This window comes from Euleptes europaea, chromosome 2 (assembly GCF_029931775.1).
Source record: "Euleptes europaea isolate rEulEur1 chromosome 2, rEulEur1.hap1, whole genome shotgun sequence".
Classification (NCBI taxonomy): Eukaryota; Metazoa; Chordata; class Lepidosauria; order Squamata; family Sphaerodactylidae; genus Euleptes; species Euleptes europaea.
Window position 1 is genome coordinate 25,698,234 of NC_079313.1, and position 18,138 is coordinate 25,716,371.

At 44.2% G+C, this 18,138-nt stretch overlaps 1 protein-coding gene across 1 annotated transcript; it reads right to left on the bottom strand.

Moving 5' to 3' along the window:
• Window positions 1–11: 11 nt before the first annotated feature.
• On the bottom strand, window positions 12–16,879 carry PRDX6 (peroxiredoxin 6). Its single transcript, XM_056845685.1, has 5 exons — window positions 16,770–16,879; window positions 9,414–9,570; window positions 2,556–2,702; window positions 1,228–1,374; window positions 12–217 (listed from the first exon to the last, which is right to left on the bottom strand). The coding sequence occupies exons 1-5, from the start codon at window positions 16,859–16,861 to the stop codon at window positions 86–88; spliced, it is 675 nt and encodes a 224-aa protein (XP_056701663.1). The 5' UTR covers window positions 16,862–16,879; the 3' UTR covers window positions 12–85.
• Between the last annotated feature and the right edge of the window lie 1,259 nt (window positions 16,880–18,138).

Below are 18,138 nucleotides of genomic sequence, written 5' to 3' on the forward strand. Positions count from 1 at the left end.
CACCTCCACACAGTAGTTGTACATCCTGTTCTAAAAAGCCCCCCGTGATCACCTTCCTGGTTTGTTCAACCTCTCTTCTCAGTTGCTATTTTGGATGAGAGGTGTAGCGAAGGTATTTCTTGCCTGATGGGAGTTCTTTAGTACAAACTCCTCCTGGAAACAGCTTTTTGGCCTCTTCGTCTGATAGGCTTGGAATTACCATTACTTCATCCCCAGGCTTAAAAAGGAGAGAAGGTGGAAGAAAAATAAAACATTAGTAAGCATTAAGACCCATCCTAGAATAGTTGCACATACAGAATTTTAAAAGTCCATTTCATATTTGACAGTGGAAACCTAGAACTATGAATGCATGTTGTGTGTGCCGTCACAGATGACTCATGGTGACCCCACAGGGTTTTCAAGGCAAGAGATGTTCAGAGGTGGTTTGCCATGGGCTGAGAGAGTTCTGAGAGAACTGTGACTGGCCCAAGGTCATCCAGCAGGTCCTCCCAACCACATGTTTTGACACGGATTGCTACTGCATGCCCATATGGAAGCCTCTGCAGCCAGGAAATCCTCCAAATTACATATGGTCAGCTTCTATATATAATGGTGCACAAATGTAGAAGCAGAATTCATCCAGGATACCAGAAATTTAAGCAAAAAGGAGCACAGTGTTTCAGGGTACAGAAGTTTCACATCTGCCTCCTGGAGGAAATGTGTAGAAATCCCATTTGATTTAATTTTGGATCTTTCAGAGATAGGTGTGTGCATCTTTTTAATCTTCATTTTCTCAATGCAAGGGTTAGTAACCCTCCTCCACTAACATCAATGGTGCAGTCAGCTCCCAAGGGCAGCTGCTCTGCTTGATGGAACAAGAGTCACAGGACTAACCACTAAACCTCCCTGCTTTCCCTGGGTGTAGTTTATTCTATCTGACCTGGAGGCTACTTCCCAGAAAGCAGAAACTAGAACTTTCCACAATGCACAGGACCATACTAATCTTTGACAACAGTTTTACTTGAGCAAGCTGCAGAATTAACCTTAAAAAGAGATTTAACAGTAAAATCCTAAACAGAGTTACAACCTATGGATTAACAAGGGTATCTGTTTAGGCTTGCACTTAGTAGCCTTAAAGAACTATTTTAATGGGTTATCATTTTATTGTGTTTTAGACTGTGTAAGCCGCTCTGAGCCGGACCTTCGGGTTAGGGAGAGCGAGGCAGAAATGTAAATAATAATATCTACCTTCCAGTCAACTGGAGTGGCAACTTTCTTTGCGGCTGTTAACTGCAGGGAATCAATGACTCTTAGAATCTCATCAAAGTTTCTTCCAGTGGTCGCTGGATAGAGGATAGAAAGTTTGAGTTTCTTGTCTGGACCAAATACGAATACCTAAAAAGCAAAGCCACACAATGAAAACCCAGCATGTCACACCATTCTGGCTCCTATTATGATCAGTCCTGTAATCTTCCTTTAGAGTTTTACTTCTGTCTCCTTAGCACAGTTGTTTTTCAGGGGCAAAGAACAAGTACTTTTAAGGCACTATTCTTTTTTAATGCAGAGAGCTACTCTAGAGTAACTGCTATGTCCAGGCCTCCGCCTTACAATCTTGTGGCAAAAATTCTTTGCCCTGTATTCGTGGTCCCAATTTGTCATGAAGGCAACAAGATTCCTTTACTGTTAAGTATCAGAATAGAGAAACATCTTAGATAGCTGGAGCAGAAACTACGTCAAAAGGATTTTAGAGGTCCCTGAAAGGTACCAGCTGTCTCCTGCAAAAGATACATCTATAAAGATGGAAATTCCAGTAGAAATACCTCCTCTGTTTGTCTCCTATTCATTTCAATGGAGCTTGTACAAATGTCCTGGCAAACAGCATCTCTTGTCCCCAGGACCCACAAAACACAGAGTGCCAGATTAGCAAGTCACAGACAGACACGAGAAATCTTGTTTTGCTGTCATGGCCACTAAGAGACCAGGAAGGTTAGAGGGCAATCTGTCCATTGACTCATTTGGTCAGTCTTGTTAAACTAGAATGAAGCTTTCAGCTGCTACCAGTTTGAATTAACACACTCAGTCTCTTTCCCCCAATTTCTAGTATAATCTACTTTATAAGGCTTTGGATGCTGAGCAGAGTTACTCTACTTTTTTTAAAAAAAGGTTTATAGCCTGCCTGATCCCTGGGAAGCTCTTGGTGTGCCCCGTCATCCCATTTATCCTTGCAAGCGTTCAAAGTATTTATATCCATTTTACAAGCAAGGAAGCAGGCTGCGTCCTGCTGATGTGTTTCCCAGGAGACCACAACTGAGCTGGTATCTGAAAAGCTGGTCACCTAAAACCAAAGGAGAATGAGAGACACTACCCTCAGTCTACAAGGGAGTCTGAGTGGTACACTACCAGACTGTGGCCATTTCATATGGGCATCAGTACGGTTTCACTCTGGTATCTTTCTCTACTGAGGCAACAGTAATTGACAACAGACTACATGGGAAGGATAAAATGAGAACTGTTAATTCATAGAACCTTGGCTTCAGCTTTCATGAATACAATGCTAGGGAGGCACCAATACTTACAACGCGAGCAGTCAGGGGCAGGCCGTCTTTGTCTCTCTCGTCTGGATCCAGCATCCCCAACTGAACCGCAAGCTCCCGCTTGGAGTCTGCAATTATTGGAAAGGGGAGCTTCTCTGTAGGCTCACCACAATTGTAGGCGTTGATGTCCTATAGATGGGGGAAATCATTCATTTTTCATTACCAATATGCTAAACTACATTGTTTACATTAAATATCTCAATAATGTGGCATCCATTGTTGCAAAAGAAAAGGGCACGGTTTGCCTTTAATGGAATACGCCTTCTCTGTCCAGTCTGAAAGGAAAGAGTTAGTACAACGCAATAGTTTTATTCCGATTACTCTCCCCTGTAGTAGGAACCTCAGAAAACTGATAAGTATGCATCACTAGGGACCTTATACCCAACAGGATATAATTCAGAGCAATAGCTGTATCACGCCAAATAAGATCTACAAGCACTCATTACATATCATAAGGCTGTAATGATGTACAACTATTCTCTCTAGAGACATCAAATAAATAAATAAAATTCATATGCATAACAGGTCTGCCACAGACCTCAAGAGAATGTGGGCAGCAACTAACATTTACAAAAAAGGGTCGTGGGCAAGTAAGAACTGTGAGGGGGGAGAGACTGATACTGCTGGCCAAGAGATGTCCTTTGGTCCATTCAGAAAACTCTTGCCTCGCTCATTAAGACACTGCACCGACCACATACTTCTGCTCTGCATAGAATTGCTTTTATTTGAGGTCATATTGACTCTCCATGTGCCAACAGAGAACAACAGCCTATCTGTTCCTTAACAAGAACAGAACCCTGTGCCCATGCTCAACTGGAGTATTTTGGAAGGAGTGGGATCCTACAGCTCCTTATTTTTCCAGTGCAATGTATGATGACCACAGTGCTCTAGAGCACACTCCCTGTTTACATAGAATGATGGTGAAGCTCAACCGGCCTAACTAATACCTAGACTGAGCCAAGTGAATGCCCCCAGACACCTCTAGACTCCTCTACAATGATTAAGGATTAAGAATAGCACTGCTGTATCAGACCAAGGCCATCAAGTTCAGCAGTTGGTTCACACAATGGCCAACCAGGTGCCTCTAGGAAGCCTACAAACAGGAAAAGTTCAACAGCATCCTGCCTGTGTTCCACAGCACCTAATATAATAGGCATGCTCCTCTGGTACTGGAGAGAATAGGTATGCATCATGATTAGTATTAATTTTGACTAGTAGCCATGGATAGCCCTCTCCTCCATGAACATGTCCACTCCCCTCTTAAAGCCTTCCAAGTTGGCAGCCATCAGCACGTCCTGGGGCAGGGAGTTCCGCAATTTAACTATGCCTTGTTAACATGTTCCCTGAATAAATCACCCTAAAGCAATATAGGAGTCAATAGCAGCCCTAAACTGTGACATAAATTACTTCCTCATATCTTGATGCAGACCTTTATAGTAGAAGTCTTGAAAACAGGTGAGAATACATTACTAGGAAACTTCTCATGTAATAGGATGCGATATATCCTCTGCTTTTCCCATAGGAAGAAAATAGGTTAGCAACAGTAAGGAAATAAAAATACCACCAAAGATGGTGCCAAGTTGAGCCTCTCACGGAGGTAATAAACTTTTGTCTGGACTGTAACATTTCAAGGGTGCACATGATCACATATAGAGCCTGTTGACTTAAAAAGCTAGCTGTCATGACTAGCCCAGAACCTCTACTCTCCCACTCCACCTACCAGTTTTCTATATAAAGGCTTTTTTTTGTATGAAGGATCAATTCAGTCATGTAAGGCTCACCCAATGATGTCCAGCCTAGTTCTCCATGAGAACTAGGTCTGAACTTGGGAGTCAGTCCCACTGAACTCTGTGGTATCTGTTTCTAAGGAAACAGGCAGCGGTCAAAACTACAAGTCTAATTCAGGAGCAGAAAACCGCCTGCCACAGAATTGAACGGAAGGAGCTGCCATCCAGGAGGCCCCTGGTTCGGATTTTGCCTCTGCCGGAAAAGAAGGCAACGTTTGGCACACTTGGGGTGGCTTCTTGCTCATTAGCTCCTCGTCTGCCATACAGTGATGATATCACCAGACTAATTCAGAACCCTGTTAAGAGCACATGAAGGTAATGGCTTAGATCCATATGACTCAGTTGCCACTGATAATAGAGCTTTCCACCAGCAAAACAGGCTCCTACCATAGGCAAGTGAAATTGAATACCCAAGCCTATGTACGTGAAGCACTTTGAACACTGGAAATGCTGTATAAATGTTTATGATACTTATGTGTGTGTGTGTGTAAAGTGCCATCAAGTCGCAGCCGACTTATGGTGACCCCTTTTGGGGTTTTCATGGCTAGAGACTAACAGAGGTGGTTTGCCAGTGCCTTCCTCTGCACAGCAACCCTGGTATTCCTTGGTGGTCTCCCATCCAAATACTAACCTGGGCTGACCCTGTTTAGCTTCTGAGATCTGACAAGATCAGGCTAGCCTGGGCCATCCAGGTCAGGGCGATACTTATATACATTATACTTATATTACGTGCTTCCTTTCACGCGTCACAGTTCAACACTAAAATGTTTCATGGCTGAATGTTTCCAGGTGTGCAAGACTCCGGTGTCAACAGAAAAGCCTGAATTCCTCCTGGTAAGTGAAACTTTAGGCAACAAGTGAAGTTCCAGAATGCTAACCTTTGATATCTGCTTCAGCAAGAACAGCAAAGGTTGAAGCATTCAGCTGTGGGTGTCCAAGGGCCAACCGGAATATGGCAAATATTTACAAGGATGTCAGTTATATTTTAACCAAGACCGAGTACCATTAGTTTTAACCCCTTCTAATGTCAGACAGGAATGCTGCAGTTCTCTTCTCCAGCATCTCCTCGTTCTCCTGCAGCTAATGAAAGAATGTGTGCATGGCTTGGTGGGGGCAGGAAGGGGTTTGCATGCATAACAGGACCACGCACAGAGTCTGCCTGCCTATTGAACTGCACTAAAGGTATATCACCTAAAGGAGGAGGAGAATTAAGTTACAGCAAAGTGGCAACAGAGGAAGGATTGGGTTGTTGAAGCAGAGAGTAGTGGGGGTGGAAGATGAAAGTAAGCCGACTGAGAAGCACTTGCACATTTTATGCAGTGCCCAAATAACACTTTCAACCACCATCCCCTACAGTTCATCTGTTCTGTCTGGGCCAGCTGGATTTTTAAAATCTCTTGTTTTATTTGTAAGGTCTTTAACCCTGATCTACATCAGGCTTGCATGTATACACCGCAAATATACAGTCTACAAAATCAAGTCAACTTCAAAAGGAAACACCTTGTGCATATGAAAACCCAGGATTCATTTGTGTGTAGCCTTATGAAAAAAATCCAATTCTAAATTTCGTTTTGGAAGTATACATTTTCCCCAGGACAGCAGTAAAGTTATCTTCCAATATTTTATTTTCAGTACAAAGGGCATTTTGATTTTCTATTTAAGACTCAACAGGTTTTGTCAACCATGCACTTGCATTTTAGTTATACTCCACTGTTCTCTCCACAGTTGGGACTCAGAGTAGCATAGAACATTGCTGTCCCTTCGTCTATTTTCTCAAACAACCCTGTGAGCAGGCCACACTGATAGTTTGTGAAAACCTCCTTCCCTGGAGGTTTTTAAGCAGAGGCTAGATGACCATCTGTCAGCAATGCTGATTCTATGAACTTAGGCAGCTCACAAGAGGGAGGGCATCTTGGCCATCTTCTGGGCACTGGGTATGTGGGGGGGAGGTAGTTGTGAATTTCCTGCATTGTGCAGTGGGTTGGACTAGATGACCCTGGTGGACCCTTCCAACTCTGATTCTATGGGCCCATGGTCACCCAGTGAGTTTCCATGGTAGCAGTGGGGAGTCAAACCCAGGTCACCCAGGGTCCTAGTCTGTCACTCTCTCCATTACACCACACTGGGTCTCTTTGGCACCTTATTTTGAACTGGCTTTTATATTTAATTAATGGGTCAAAAAGCATCAAGTAGAGGCTTGGAAGAAGATAATCTTTGCCCAAGACAGGAACTTCCTCTCTTTGGCAAAGTGGAAGCTTTCTGCACCACATAATGGCATGGGTTCCTCCCCCCCCACTCCCAGCAGCCTGAAATGCCCCTGCACACCTATTTCTGGGGCACATAGCACCTCCAGGAACAGGATTTGGGGGGCACTCTGGGCTGCTGAGTGAAGGGGCAAATCATGCAGTGAGGTTGAAATGCTTACATCCATGCAAATGCTGTTCTGGATCCAAACAAACATGACTTCATGTCAATCAAGCAGGTCAGTTACATTCTAGAGATCCTTTCAGATTCTTGGGAGTAGCAGCTAAAGGAACATATTAAACAGTCTGGCGAGACACACATGTCCTTTACTTCCTGCTACACTGATGCTCAAACAAACCAATCCCACCAGATAAAACAGATTCTTCTAATGAAAATTGGTTTATGAAGCCATGTTTTTAAAAAGGCTACGTTACCATAGCTTCCAAGATCCAAACTGGGCTGAGTCAACTATTGTATGACTTACTGTACATTGTGGCACACAAGCATGTTCAATTAAACCCACTATGCAGAAAGCAGGAGTCATTACATGAAACAAATGGCAAGCTGCCGACTTGGGATCTCTTTTTGCAAATTTAGACAAAATCATAATACTACCAGAAATAGATGAGTTCAGTTCCATATTGCAGAGGTTCTCAATCAAAACGAAAGGATACTTTTTTTTTTAACTAACCCACTAGTGACAAGTGCACCTGGCTCTCTGGCAAGAAGAATGCCCATCAGCACACAAGCTTTCCCCTCAAGCTTTAGAGAAGGTGCCTGCTGTTTCTTACATTTTAAATACCTCTCTGTGCATACCAGGGAGAGAAGGAACCAGTAGAGCCTAGGCAAGCCTATGCTAAATCAAGTCAGACTTTGTGAACTCCTTGGAATTGTGTCTGCCCAGTTCTCTGGACAAAGCCCAGCCCTGTCTGTGAGTGATATTTTCATCTCATGTCACCCCCCCTCCCAAACCCCTATGGCCTCATGATTATCAGATCAAAAAGTTAAAATGCTTTTCCTGCAGAACAGTTTGCAAGCGCAGAACTGCTGTGGCTGGATGCAGTTCAGTCACTCCCTTGCACTGTGCTCACGAGATTTCAGCAATGGGTTTGGTCCTTGAGAGCCAGCGTGGTGTAGTGGTTAGGAGTGGCAGGCTCTAATCTGGAGAACCAGGTTGGTTTCCCCACTCCTCCACATGAAGCCTGCTTGCTGGGTGACCTTGGGCTAGTCACAGTTCTCTCAGAACTCTCTCATCCTCACCTACCTCCCAAGTGTCTGTTGTGGGAAAAGGAAGGTCAGGTGATTGTAAGCTGGTTTGAGACTCTATAAAGGTAGATAAAATTGGGGTATAAAAGCCAACTCTTCTTCTTGTCATCCAGCATTCATGTAGACTGCAAGGCACTTGTGTGATTCACTTGTGATCCACCGGCAAATGAAAAGTGATCTGAGCACACCATCTGCTAACACCCATCCAAACAATGGGAGTTGATAACAGGATTGTTAGAGTTACAAGAAGCTGGGAAACAAGTGTACTACTCTGTGAAGTAACAGTGTTTATGGGGGGGGAGAGTTAATACTGCTTCATTTGAAGTGTTTGCTTCTTAAACTGGAAATGAAGACTGCAGTTTTGAAAATTACTCTGAAGATGTGTGATCCCATATAGTGGACACGTAACTGCTGCTTGAGTTGAAGATGCAACCCTAGAACAAGATGACCTCTTGCTGAATTACTCACTGGAGGAAAATCACATTTCTAGTCGGCATGGTTGTAGAGGTATGCCCATCTTTCTTCTTCATTGATTCTGTGCATGCACTGACTTGAGGTTCTGCCTGCTTACAGCCTTTCAGCAAATGGTTTCCGATCTTATGCGCCACCTATGGTTTTAACAGTTAGGATTTCTGTGCTGTGTTTTAGTATTTGTTTTATTGACATATTTATTTGATTTTATGGCTGTTGTTGCCCGGAGCCTGGCCTTGGCCGAGGAGGGCGAGCTACAAATTGAAATAACAAACCAAATTTCAATAAAATGCTAACAAGTCATCATTCAGTTTTCCATTCCACTTTAACCAACATATAAAAAATTTTATTTGAAGGCAATGATTTTACGATAAATATTTCATGCTGCTGAACTAGAAAATACCTGTCCATCCACTTTGACCATCAAAGTGCAAGCTATTCTAATTACATGCCAAATATGCAAACTGAATGCAACCTTGCAGCTCATTGACTACTTGCAAGGTGGTTTTGCACTCCTAAACAAGCGTCCCACCTTTGTGGTGCAGTGAGGATATTATCTAAAACGAGTGTTTACCATTAACTCCTCTGCCCTCAATAGCCTACTGCAATTTGGTATGATGTCTGGGGTTTGGTATGATGTCTGAACGGAGCTGCTGCTATCATCACTTCATTGCCATAATATTTGAACCCCTCCCTCAGCTACAGAAAAGATGGCATATATAGAACTGTCAAATCAATCACTGTTGTTGCTCATTTCCCACTTCCATTAAAGGAATTAAGCCTGTACTGTTCTGGCCAAAATTCAGGAGAAAACTGCAGAAGCAGCAGACGGCGCTCAGTAGTTCACTGAACCTTTATAATAGGGATAAAGTTATGTAAACATTAAAACACATCCAGGCCTTTCACCACACCTGGCTAAGAACCCTTGCCAAAGATTTTTTTAAAACCTGAGCCAAGCCAGTAAACTAAGAGTTACTCTAGTTATGTTGGCAATTCTGAAGATAGGACCCAGTCAGAACAGGTAACAGGCACCCTTTCTGTTCATCATGCCATTGTTTCAGTCCCATAATACCTTGCTCCAAGAGAGATGGTCTTTGACATCATCCAAGGAGAGGGCTATCATTTTAATGTTACGCTTGGCAAATTCTGGTGCCAGTTTTGCTGCTCGGCCGAGCTCCGTGGTACAGACCGGAGTGAAGTCCCGTGGATGAGAAAAGAGAATGCCCCATCTAAAAGAAAAGAACAAACACATGGCAACGTCACGGCACTAATAAGATGTTTTAATCATGTTATCAAAGAAATGGAGAGGCAGTGTGGTATACCAGTTAGAGTGTTAGAATCGAACAGGACAAACACAGGTTTAAATCCCCAGTCTGCTGTGAAAGTCCATGGCCAGTAACCTACTCAGCCTAACCTACCTCACAGGGCTGTTGAGGACGAATCAAAAGGGAGAACTGTGAATGCCACTCAAAGCTCCTTGGAGGAAGCCCAGGATAAAAATGAGACAGAATCCAACTGAATAGTTTTGTCTCCTTACATTTAGAAAATTAACACGGCCTTGGCCTTCTGTACCTTTTAGTTCACTTTAACTTTATATGGAGGCCTAGGTCACAGCCGTAGTCAAGGTGGCCTTTTCCCACCTCCGCCAAGCCAGGCAGCTAGTTCCTTACCTCTCCCGCCCCGATCTAGCCACAGTAATACATGTGACGATCAGCTCTAGGCTAGACTACTATAACGCTCTATGTAGGGCTGCCATTGGGACTGACCAAGAAGCTCCAGCTGGTGCAAAACACCACGGCAACACTCCTCACAGGGGCTATACTGCGAGAGCATATAATTCCTTTCCTTTTACCTTTTATCCCTTAGAAGCTCCTTGATCAATTGATCTTGAGCAGCATATATCTAGTGTTGGAGGGATATAAGGACTGAAACAAATCTTGCCACTGACAATGCAGCCTTGGGGTCCCTATCGCTTAGTAAAAAAGGCATTATGTCAGTCACAGGGGCATTGGATTTGTATATTAAACGGGGGGAAATATAGTGCGATCGAAGTTCATCGTAAAAGCGGCATTCCAAAAGGGCATGGGCTAATGAGTCAATAGAGCCTGAAGATCAAGGGCAGATCCTGTCTGAGTATGGTATATTCAGAATTCTGCCCTGCATTACCATAGAAGGGTTAGCATTCAATCTAGCCAAGCAAAAAGCTCTACAGAGACGAGGAGCTGTCAGATAATATGTATAGGCAGGCAGACCACGTGGAGGGGGCATTCCGAAGAACTGGGATGAACAGACGCGACGAGCACGAAAAATAGTGCTGTTATAATCGAGCTCTTTAATGCGCTTTTTAATTTTGGACATATAATTCCAGTACTGAAACAACTGCACTGGCACCAGCTGGAGTATCGAATCAGATTCAAGGTGCTGGTTTTGACCTTTAAAGCCTTAACAACGGTCTGGGACCTTCGTACCTACAGGACCACCTCTCCTGGTATGCCCCCCCCCCGGAGAGCTGTACGCTCAATCAACAACAATTTACTGGTGGTCCCCAGCCCGAGGAGCGTGTGGCTGTCCTCGACGAGGGCCAGGGCGTTTTCAGGCCTGGCCCCAGACAGGGTGAACAGTCTCCCTAGTAACATCAGGGCCCTGCAGGACCTAAATGAGTTCTGCAGGGCCTGTAAAATGGAACTGTTCTGCTAGACTTATAACGGAGGGCCACTGCAAGTTTTTTCCATTGTCATTGGTGCTGGCCTCCCCATCTCTGCCCCCACCCCCGAAATTCATTTCTGGGGGTTCCACTGCCTGACCAGGTTTCCAGTGGCTACTATTCATGACTAATGAACGCCATCTTGTTTTATTGTATTGTACTGAGAATGTAGTTTTAAAGTATGTTTTATAGTTAAATCCGCTCTGAGCCTGGCTTGCCGGGAATGAAGGCGGGCTATAAATGCGAAGAAATAAAAATAAAGGAATTCTGGCCTCCACCCACTTGAACAACTCTCCCTTCTCATTTTCCTTTATGTTTGGTGTTCAATTTCTTTTATGTTTAGCGTTCAGTGTCTCGATGTTAACGTTCGGCTATCACATGATGGCATAAGAGATTAAGGTAAGTACTTTGGCCAGCATTGCCTCCCGCCCTCAAAACTAGTCTCTCCGCATTCTACATCTTTCAGAGGTACTCACATACCATAAAAATCCACCTTCCACAATAGCATGGGTCCTCACCTGTACCTTTTGAGCCATATGACCGCTCCTGTATGGCAATGTATCACCACACCAGTCAGGCTTAATTCCAGATTGTACGGTACAGCTAACTTCAATACAGTCTGTCACCATGAAGACTGGGTTACTATATTTAGGCAGGTAATCAAATCAGTATTATATATATGCACCTTTGGAGACTCCCCTGTGTCAATCTTAAAAGCTTAAGGCTGAAAACCAGGACCAACAAATGCACACCCTGCTGTTGTCATGTCCCTTAGACACGGTTGTGCAAATTCTAACATTAAATAAACGAGTACCAACAATGGGTTGGATTTCCACAGTAGGAAAGGGGTGGGGAATTTCTGCCTATTCTCCCCTCGCAGCTCTATTCCTGAGGATCCCTCAATTTTCCAGGAACAGCATTTCAGGGGGCATTTGGGGCTTTTGCTGTAAGAGGGAGAAAACAGTTTACATCTCTACTCCGCTGAGAGAACTCCCTTCCATCATCAGATGAATTCCGCAGGATCCAGAGTTCACGGGCCAAATTAGGAAAGATATGATATTTGGAAGGTGTTTTGAAAGAATCTCTGAACCAAACACTATTGGATTTTATGCATAAATAAGATTTTTAACTCAGTCCTAGCACAGGCTAGGGTATCTCAAGAGGCCAGCGGCGTTCACATGATGCTATGACCAGCAAATAAGTGACATTCGGGTTGTTTCCACCCTTTGTATTGAGCACATTACAACCATATACTGAATCAGACCCTCGGTCCATCAAAGTCAGTATTGTCTACTCAGACTGGCAGTGGCTCTCCAGGGTCTCAGGCTGAGGTCTTTCACAGCACCTACCTGCCTAGTCCCTTTAACTGGAGATGCCAGGGATTGAACCTAGGACCTTCTGCATGCCAAGCAGATGCTCTACCACTGAGCCACAGCCCCTCCCCAAGACACCACAGAAGATAGACACTAGCAACAAAGAAGAGCACCTGTGTTCACTTGTGAGATGCAACATGTCTTGTATTTCTGCAGTAATACCTGAATACCTGCTCCCTTCAGTGTTACTCTTCTGAAGATGCCTGCCACAGCTGCTGGTGAAACATCAGGAAAGAAAATACCAAGACCACGGTCATGCAGCCCGGATAACCTACAAGAACCTGCTCCCTTACGAACATCAACAAAGCTACACACCGAGAAAGAAGAATCTCCTGCAAGTCCACTCTCTTAAAATAGCTATTTGCTGTGGACCCAAGAGCATTCGCTGCCCTAGGATGTAACCACTACTACCCTAGCAATATATTTCCCCCTTAACATATGGCTACCCTAACCACAGTGTGTATCCATGAGGTGTATCTGAACAGTTGTCGTAGAGGCTGTTAGCTGCTGGGCTCTGCAATTTTTGCAATGCTGCAACAAAGCAAAGGGATGTCAACACAAGAGTTTCGACATAGCACTGGACTCCAGGGGACTAACAGTGCCTAGTTTTCACAGAACAGCAAATTCCTATTGCCTGGGGCGGAGGGATAAAAAGGGTGAGCTCTGAAGCTGATAAGAAAAATGCTAGTTTAAGCCACAGTTTGTTGCATAAACCCTTATTAGCCTACCAGACACATAACAGAAGTTAAGCAGAGTTGGCCCTGGTAAGTATTTGGATGGGAAACCACCAAGGAATATCAGGGTTGTTATACAGAGGCAGTGGCAAACCACCTCTGTTAGTCTCTTGCCTTGAAAACCCTACTGGGTTGCCATAATCAGCTGCCACTTGACAGCACTTTACACGCACAATGTGTTTCCATTAGTGGCATTAAAATGGCAGTTGTTTGGCAGTATCCTCTTTGGTGTTACCACAGAGCAATCTGGTAGATAAAACCAAGAAGTAATAATTATACTGCACAGCGTAGTGGTTTGGAGTGGTGGACTCTAATCTGGAGAACTGGGTTTGATTCCTCCTCCACATGAGTGGCAGGTGCTAATCTGGTGAACCGGGTTGGTTTCCCCACTCCTACACATGAAGCCAGCTGGGTTACCTTGGCCTAGTCACAGAACTCTCTCAGCCCCACCTACCTCACAGGGTGTCTGTTGTGGGGAAGGGAAGGTGATTATAAGCTGCTTTGATTCTTTAAAGTTGACATATAGAGAAAGTCAACATATAAAAACCAACTCTTCTTCATATTTAGAACTCTTCTCAGCAGATCTATTAATCCTTCCCACTTTCCTCCAAGGACCTCAAGGAGGCATACCTGGTTATTTTACCCCCATAAGACCCCTTTGAGAGGGGTCAGGCTGAGAACACAGGGGCCAAGAGGCAGTGAGATTCATGGCACCTGAACCTGGATCTCCCAGTTCCTAAACCAACAATCTAATCACTACACCAGAGTGGCAGATAACACTTGCCAAGTGTATCATTTCCCTTTCTCCAATCCTGGCCTAAGTTGCCAACTTTCAGCCCCCAAGGAGGTATGAACTCTACCCTTTCCTCTTTGCTTATCATGGCTTTGCATCAATGGATCGCTTTGGAAATGCATTTTAATGCTTAACTACAATGCTGTGGTGTCATTCCCTAGCAATACAGGAAAGCAAATATTTGTTAAGCGCATTAGTGCTGCAATTCAAAATGAACAAACCAGGAAGATTGGGAAATAAATACATTACAAAATCCATTGTCACGTATGTTTCCTCTTCTTAAATGGAGAAATGATTGTTTGACTTTTAATTCCTCCAGTAAACTGCCTGGTTGCTAGTGGCTCAGCAGTTTTCAATCATAAATACTCCAATTAGAATTTTCTACTACCCTTGAAGAAACATTATAGCACTGCGAACCAAGGCCAAGGGCTGCTTGCGGGAACAGTGTATTCCTTCATACATTATTAGCACTAAATGTGCTCATTATAAACTCATTGCCAGATGCTTGGCATTACAAGTTAGGGTCACACAGTGGTTCTGATCCGTTTTTAATTTAAAGACAATGCTGGATGCAAACCTAGGGGGGCATGGCTCAATAGCAGAACATATGCTTGGCATGCAGAAGGTGCCAAATTCCATCCCCAGTATCAACGATCATGAAGCAGATGATACTGAAGACCATGATCAAAGACCCCAGAGAGCTCCTAGTGGTCAGAGCAGACAACACTGGCCTAGATCGATGAAGAGTCTCAGTATAAAACGGCTTCACATGTTCACACGACCTTATGATATCAAGCCAGCATGGTTTGTGGTTAAGAGCGGTGGTTTGGAGTGGTGGACTCTCATCTGGAGAACCAGGTTTGATTCCCCCGCTCCTCCACATGAGTGGCAGAGGCTAATCTGGTGAACTGGACTTGTTTCCCCACTCCTACACATGAAGCCAGCTGGGTGACCTTGGGCAAGTTACAGTTATTAAGAGCTCTCTCAGTCCTACCTACCTAACAGGGGGCCTGTTGTGGGGAAGGGAAGGTGGTTGTAAGCCAGTTTGAGTCTCCCTTAAGTAGTAGAGAAAATTGGCATATTAAAACCAACTCTTCTTCTAAATGCAGGCTGGAGACCTGATGGAGTAAAATTATCAGCCTCCTTAGGTCATTTGTGGAAGCAGAGATTTCCAGCTGTTTCAACAAAAGAGTTGTGTATCTTTTATCTTTTTAATAATTTGAGATATGCTGATGACACTACATTATTGGCAGAAAATAGTGAAGATTTGAAACGACTACTGCTAAAAGTTAAAAGAGAAAGTGCCAAAGCAGGACTTCAGCTGAACATCAAGAAAACAAAAGTAATGACTACAGGAGAATTACACAACTTTAAGGTTGACAATGAGGAAATTGAAATTGTTCAAGACTTTCTATTCCTTGGCTCGACCATCAACCAAAAGGGAGGCTGCAGCCAAGAAATCAGAAGGAGATTGAGACTGGGAAGGGCAGCCATGAAGGAGCTAGAAAAGATTTTGAAGTGTAAGGATGTGTCCCTGGCCACCAAGATGAGATTAATTCATGCCATCGCATTCCCTATTACTATGCATGGATGTGAAAGCTGGACAGTGAAGAAAGCTGATAGGAAGAAAATAGAGTCCTTTGAAATGTGGTGTTGGAGGAGAGTGTTATGGATTTTGCAAAAAAAACAAAAACAAATCAGTGGGTTCTAGATCAAATCAAGCCTGAACTGACCCTAGCAGCTAAAATGACTAAACTGAGGCTCTCGTATTTTGGTCTCGTCATGAGCCGACAAGAGTCACTGGAAAAGACAGTCATGCTAGGAAAAGTTGAGGGCAGCAGGAAAAGAGGAAGACCCAACAAGAGATGGATTGACTCAATAAAGGAAGCCACAGCCTTCAATTTGCAAGACCTGAGCAAGGCTGTCAAAGATAGGACATTTTGGAGGACTTTCATTCATAGGGTCGCCATGAGTCGGAAGCGACTTGACCGCACTTAACACACGCACATCTTTTATCAGAAAAGGGCAAGAGTCCAGTAGCACCTTAAAGACTAACAAAAATATTTTCTGGTAGCCACAGAAGAAGTGAGCCACAGCTCACTTCTTCAGATACCAGCTGTGGCTCACGAAAGCTCCTACCCTACCAGAAAATATTTTTGTTAGTCTTTAAGGCGCTACTGGACTCTTGCCCTTTTCTACTACTGCAGACAGACTAACACGGCTACCCACTGTGAAACATCTTTTACCAATTTAAGCTGATGCTTTAATTGTGGCCCCAGGAGTCTGTTCAATCTTGATCCAAGCCGCGCCTAACCCCCCCCCCCTTTAAAGCCATCTACCCTAGTGGTCATCACGACACCATGAACTAGTATCCACCATCGCACCATCTATTTTCTTCCTATCAGCTTTCTTCACTGTCCAGCTTTCACACCCATACATAGTAATAAGGAATACGATGGCGTGAATTAATCTAGTCTTGGTGGCCAGGGACACATCCTTACACTTCAAAATCTTTCCTAGCTCCTTCATGGCTGCCCTTCCCAGTCTCAATCTCCTGATTTCTTGGCTGCACTCTCCCTTTTGGTTGATGGTGGAGCCGAGGAAGAGAGCAGTTAACCAAAATAGGCTCCAAACTCTTCGCAATTTTTCTTCGCAGGATCCCAAGGCTGTGAAGGTTTTGCTCGCCCCTTTTTCTGCAGCGGCAAGGCCGGCGATCCCAAAACCTGCACACCACTCCGCACCCCCGGAAGAGAAGCAAGGGATCGCCCAGGTTGCCGGCGGCGGGGAAGGCCCCCGCGCAGCTCCCGCCGTTGGGACTACTCACGAGTTTCCCAGGAACTCGTGGAAGCGGATCCGGCCGTGGGTGGTCTCCGCCTGGAAGTCGGGCGCGACGTCCCCCAGCAGGAGGCCTGGCATGGTGGCAGCGCGGGCAGAACGCACGCAGGAGAACCCGGGAGAGCACGCGGGGGGAACACCACCCGGGCCGTGGGCGTGGCTTTATACGTCAGGGGGCGGGGCCTCCGGAGATTCCCCGCTTCCTCGGAGCGGCCAATCTGAACGCACGCCTGGCTGGTGGGAAGCAAAGCCGCTGGGATTGAGCAGGGCGGTGCTAAGGACGCCATTCGTTCCGAGTCAATGTCCATTTATGTGGTTCCCAACCTTTTTTTGACCAGGGACCACTAGGACTTTTTTGTTCGGTGCAGGGACCCCAAGGCTCCAAATAAAAATTCCGAGGATTTGAAAATAAACTCTAATCAGAACTGTTCGTTAAACATTAAACTTAGAATAATATTTGAATATATGTTTTTGTAATAGAGAACTTTTAATCAAAAATATTAATTTATTATGGGTTTATAACTTTGTTTCGTGGACCTTAATTTAGGACCCCCGGTATGGGACTGCGCTGTAAATTCCAGATAAGAGTGCGTAAGACCGCGTGTTTTTTTGGCTGGAGAGGAAGATGCTACGGAGCTCAATGCACATTCGCCGGAAAGCAAAGCCTCAGTGGAATATACACGCTTAGGATCTTTTTTATAATATTTTTTTATTATTTTTCTTCATTTAATATATCAACAGAAACAATATAATGGCAATAATAAAAAGAAAAACAAGTAATATCTCTGATTTAACAATAAAATGACTTCCCCCTCTCCCATCTAAAAATAAATTGTATAAACCCAACCCCTTTCTGACTATATATTACTCTTCCTACACACTTGACACTGAGAGACCCTGTCCTTCAGTGTTACTCCTCTGAAGATGCCTGCCGCAGCTGCGGCCGAAACGTCAGGAAAGAAAATACCAAGACCACGGTCACACAGCCCGGATCACCTACAAGAACCAAATTGTATAAACTTTTGCTAACGGAACTAATCCCAATATTGTTTTAATTAACCTGTTCTTGTCGTATCCAACGTTATTAAATCAATGCCTAATATAAAAATTAATACAAAGTATAAATAAGGGATTAGATCAAAGAACCATCCTTTAAATGGTCCCGTTAAAAAATGATTTCCACAGTCCATTCTCCAAGCCTCCCATTCCCCCAATGGTTCGATCCTAAGCGTGTATATACACATTTTATACACGCTTAGGATTGAACCATAAGCAAGCATTTGAATGAGTATCGTACGGAAGGCTGTATAATTGACAGCCAGGTCCTATTAAATAAACCCTATTGGCCATTTATGCAC

What these genes read in the sequence shown, in the direction of transcription:
- PRDX6 (XM_056845685.1), bottom strand. Translation starts at nt 16,861, where the DNA reads ATGCCAGGCCTCCTGCTGGGGGACGTCGCGCCCGACTTCCAGGCGGAG. An exon ending in CACGAGTTCCTGGGAAACTC is followed by an intron (nt 9,571 to 16,769) that starts GTGAGTAGTCCC and finishes CTTTTCTTTTAG; the next exon opens with ATGGGGCATTCTCTTTTCTC. An exon ending in CCACTCCAGTTGACTGGAAG is followed by an intron (nt 218 to 1,227) that starts GTAGATATTATT and finishes CTCCTTTTTAAG; the next exon opens with CCTGGGGATGAAGTAATGGT.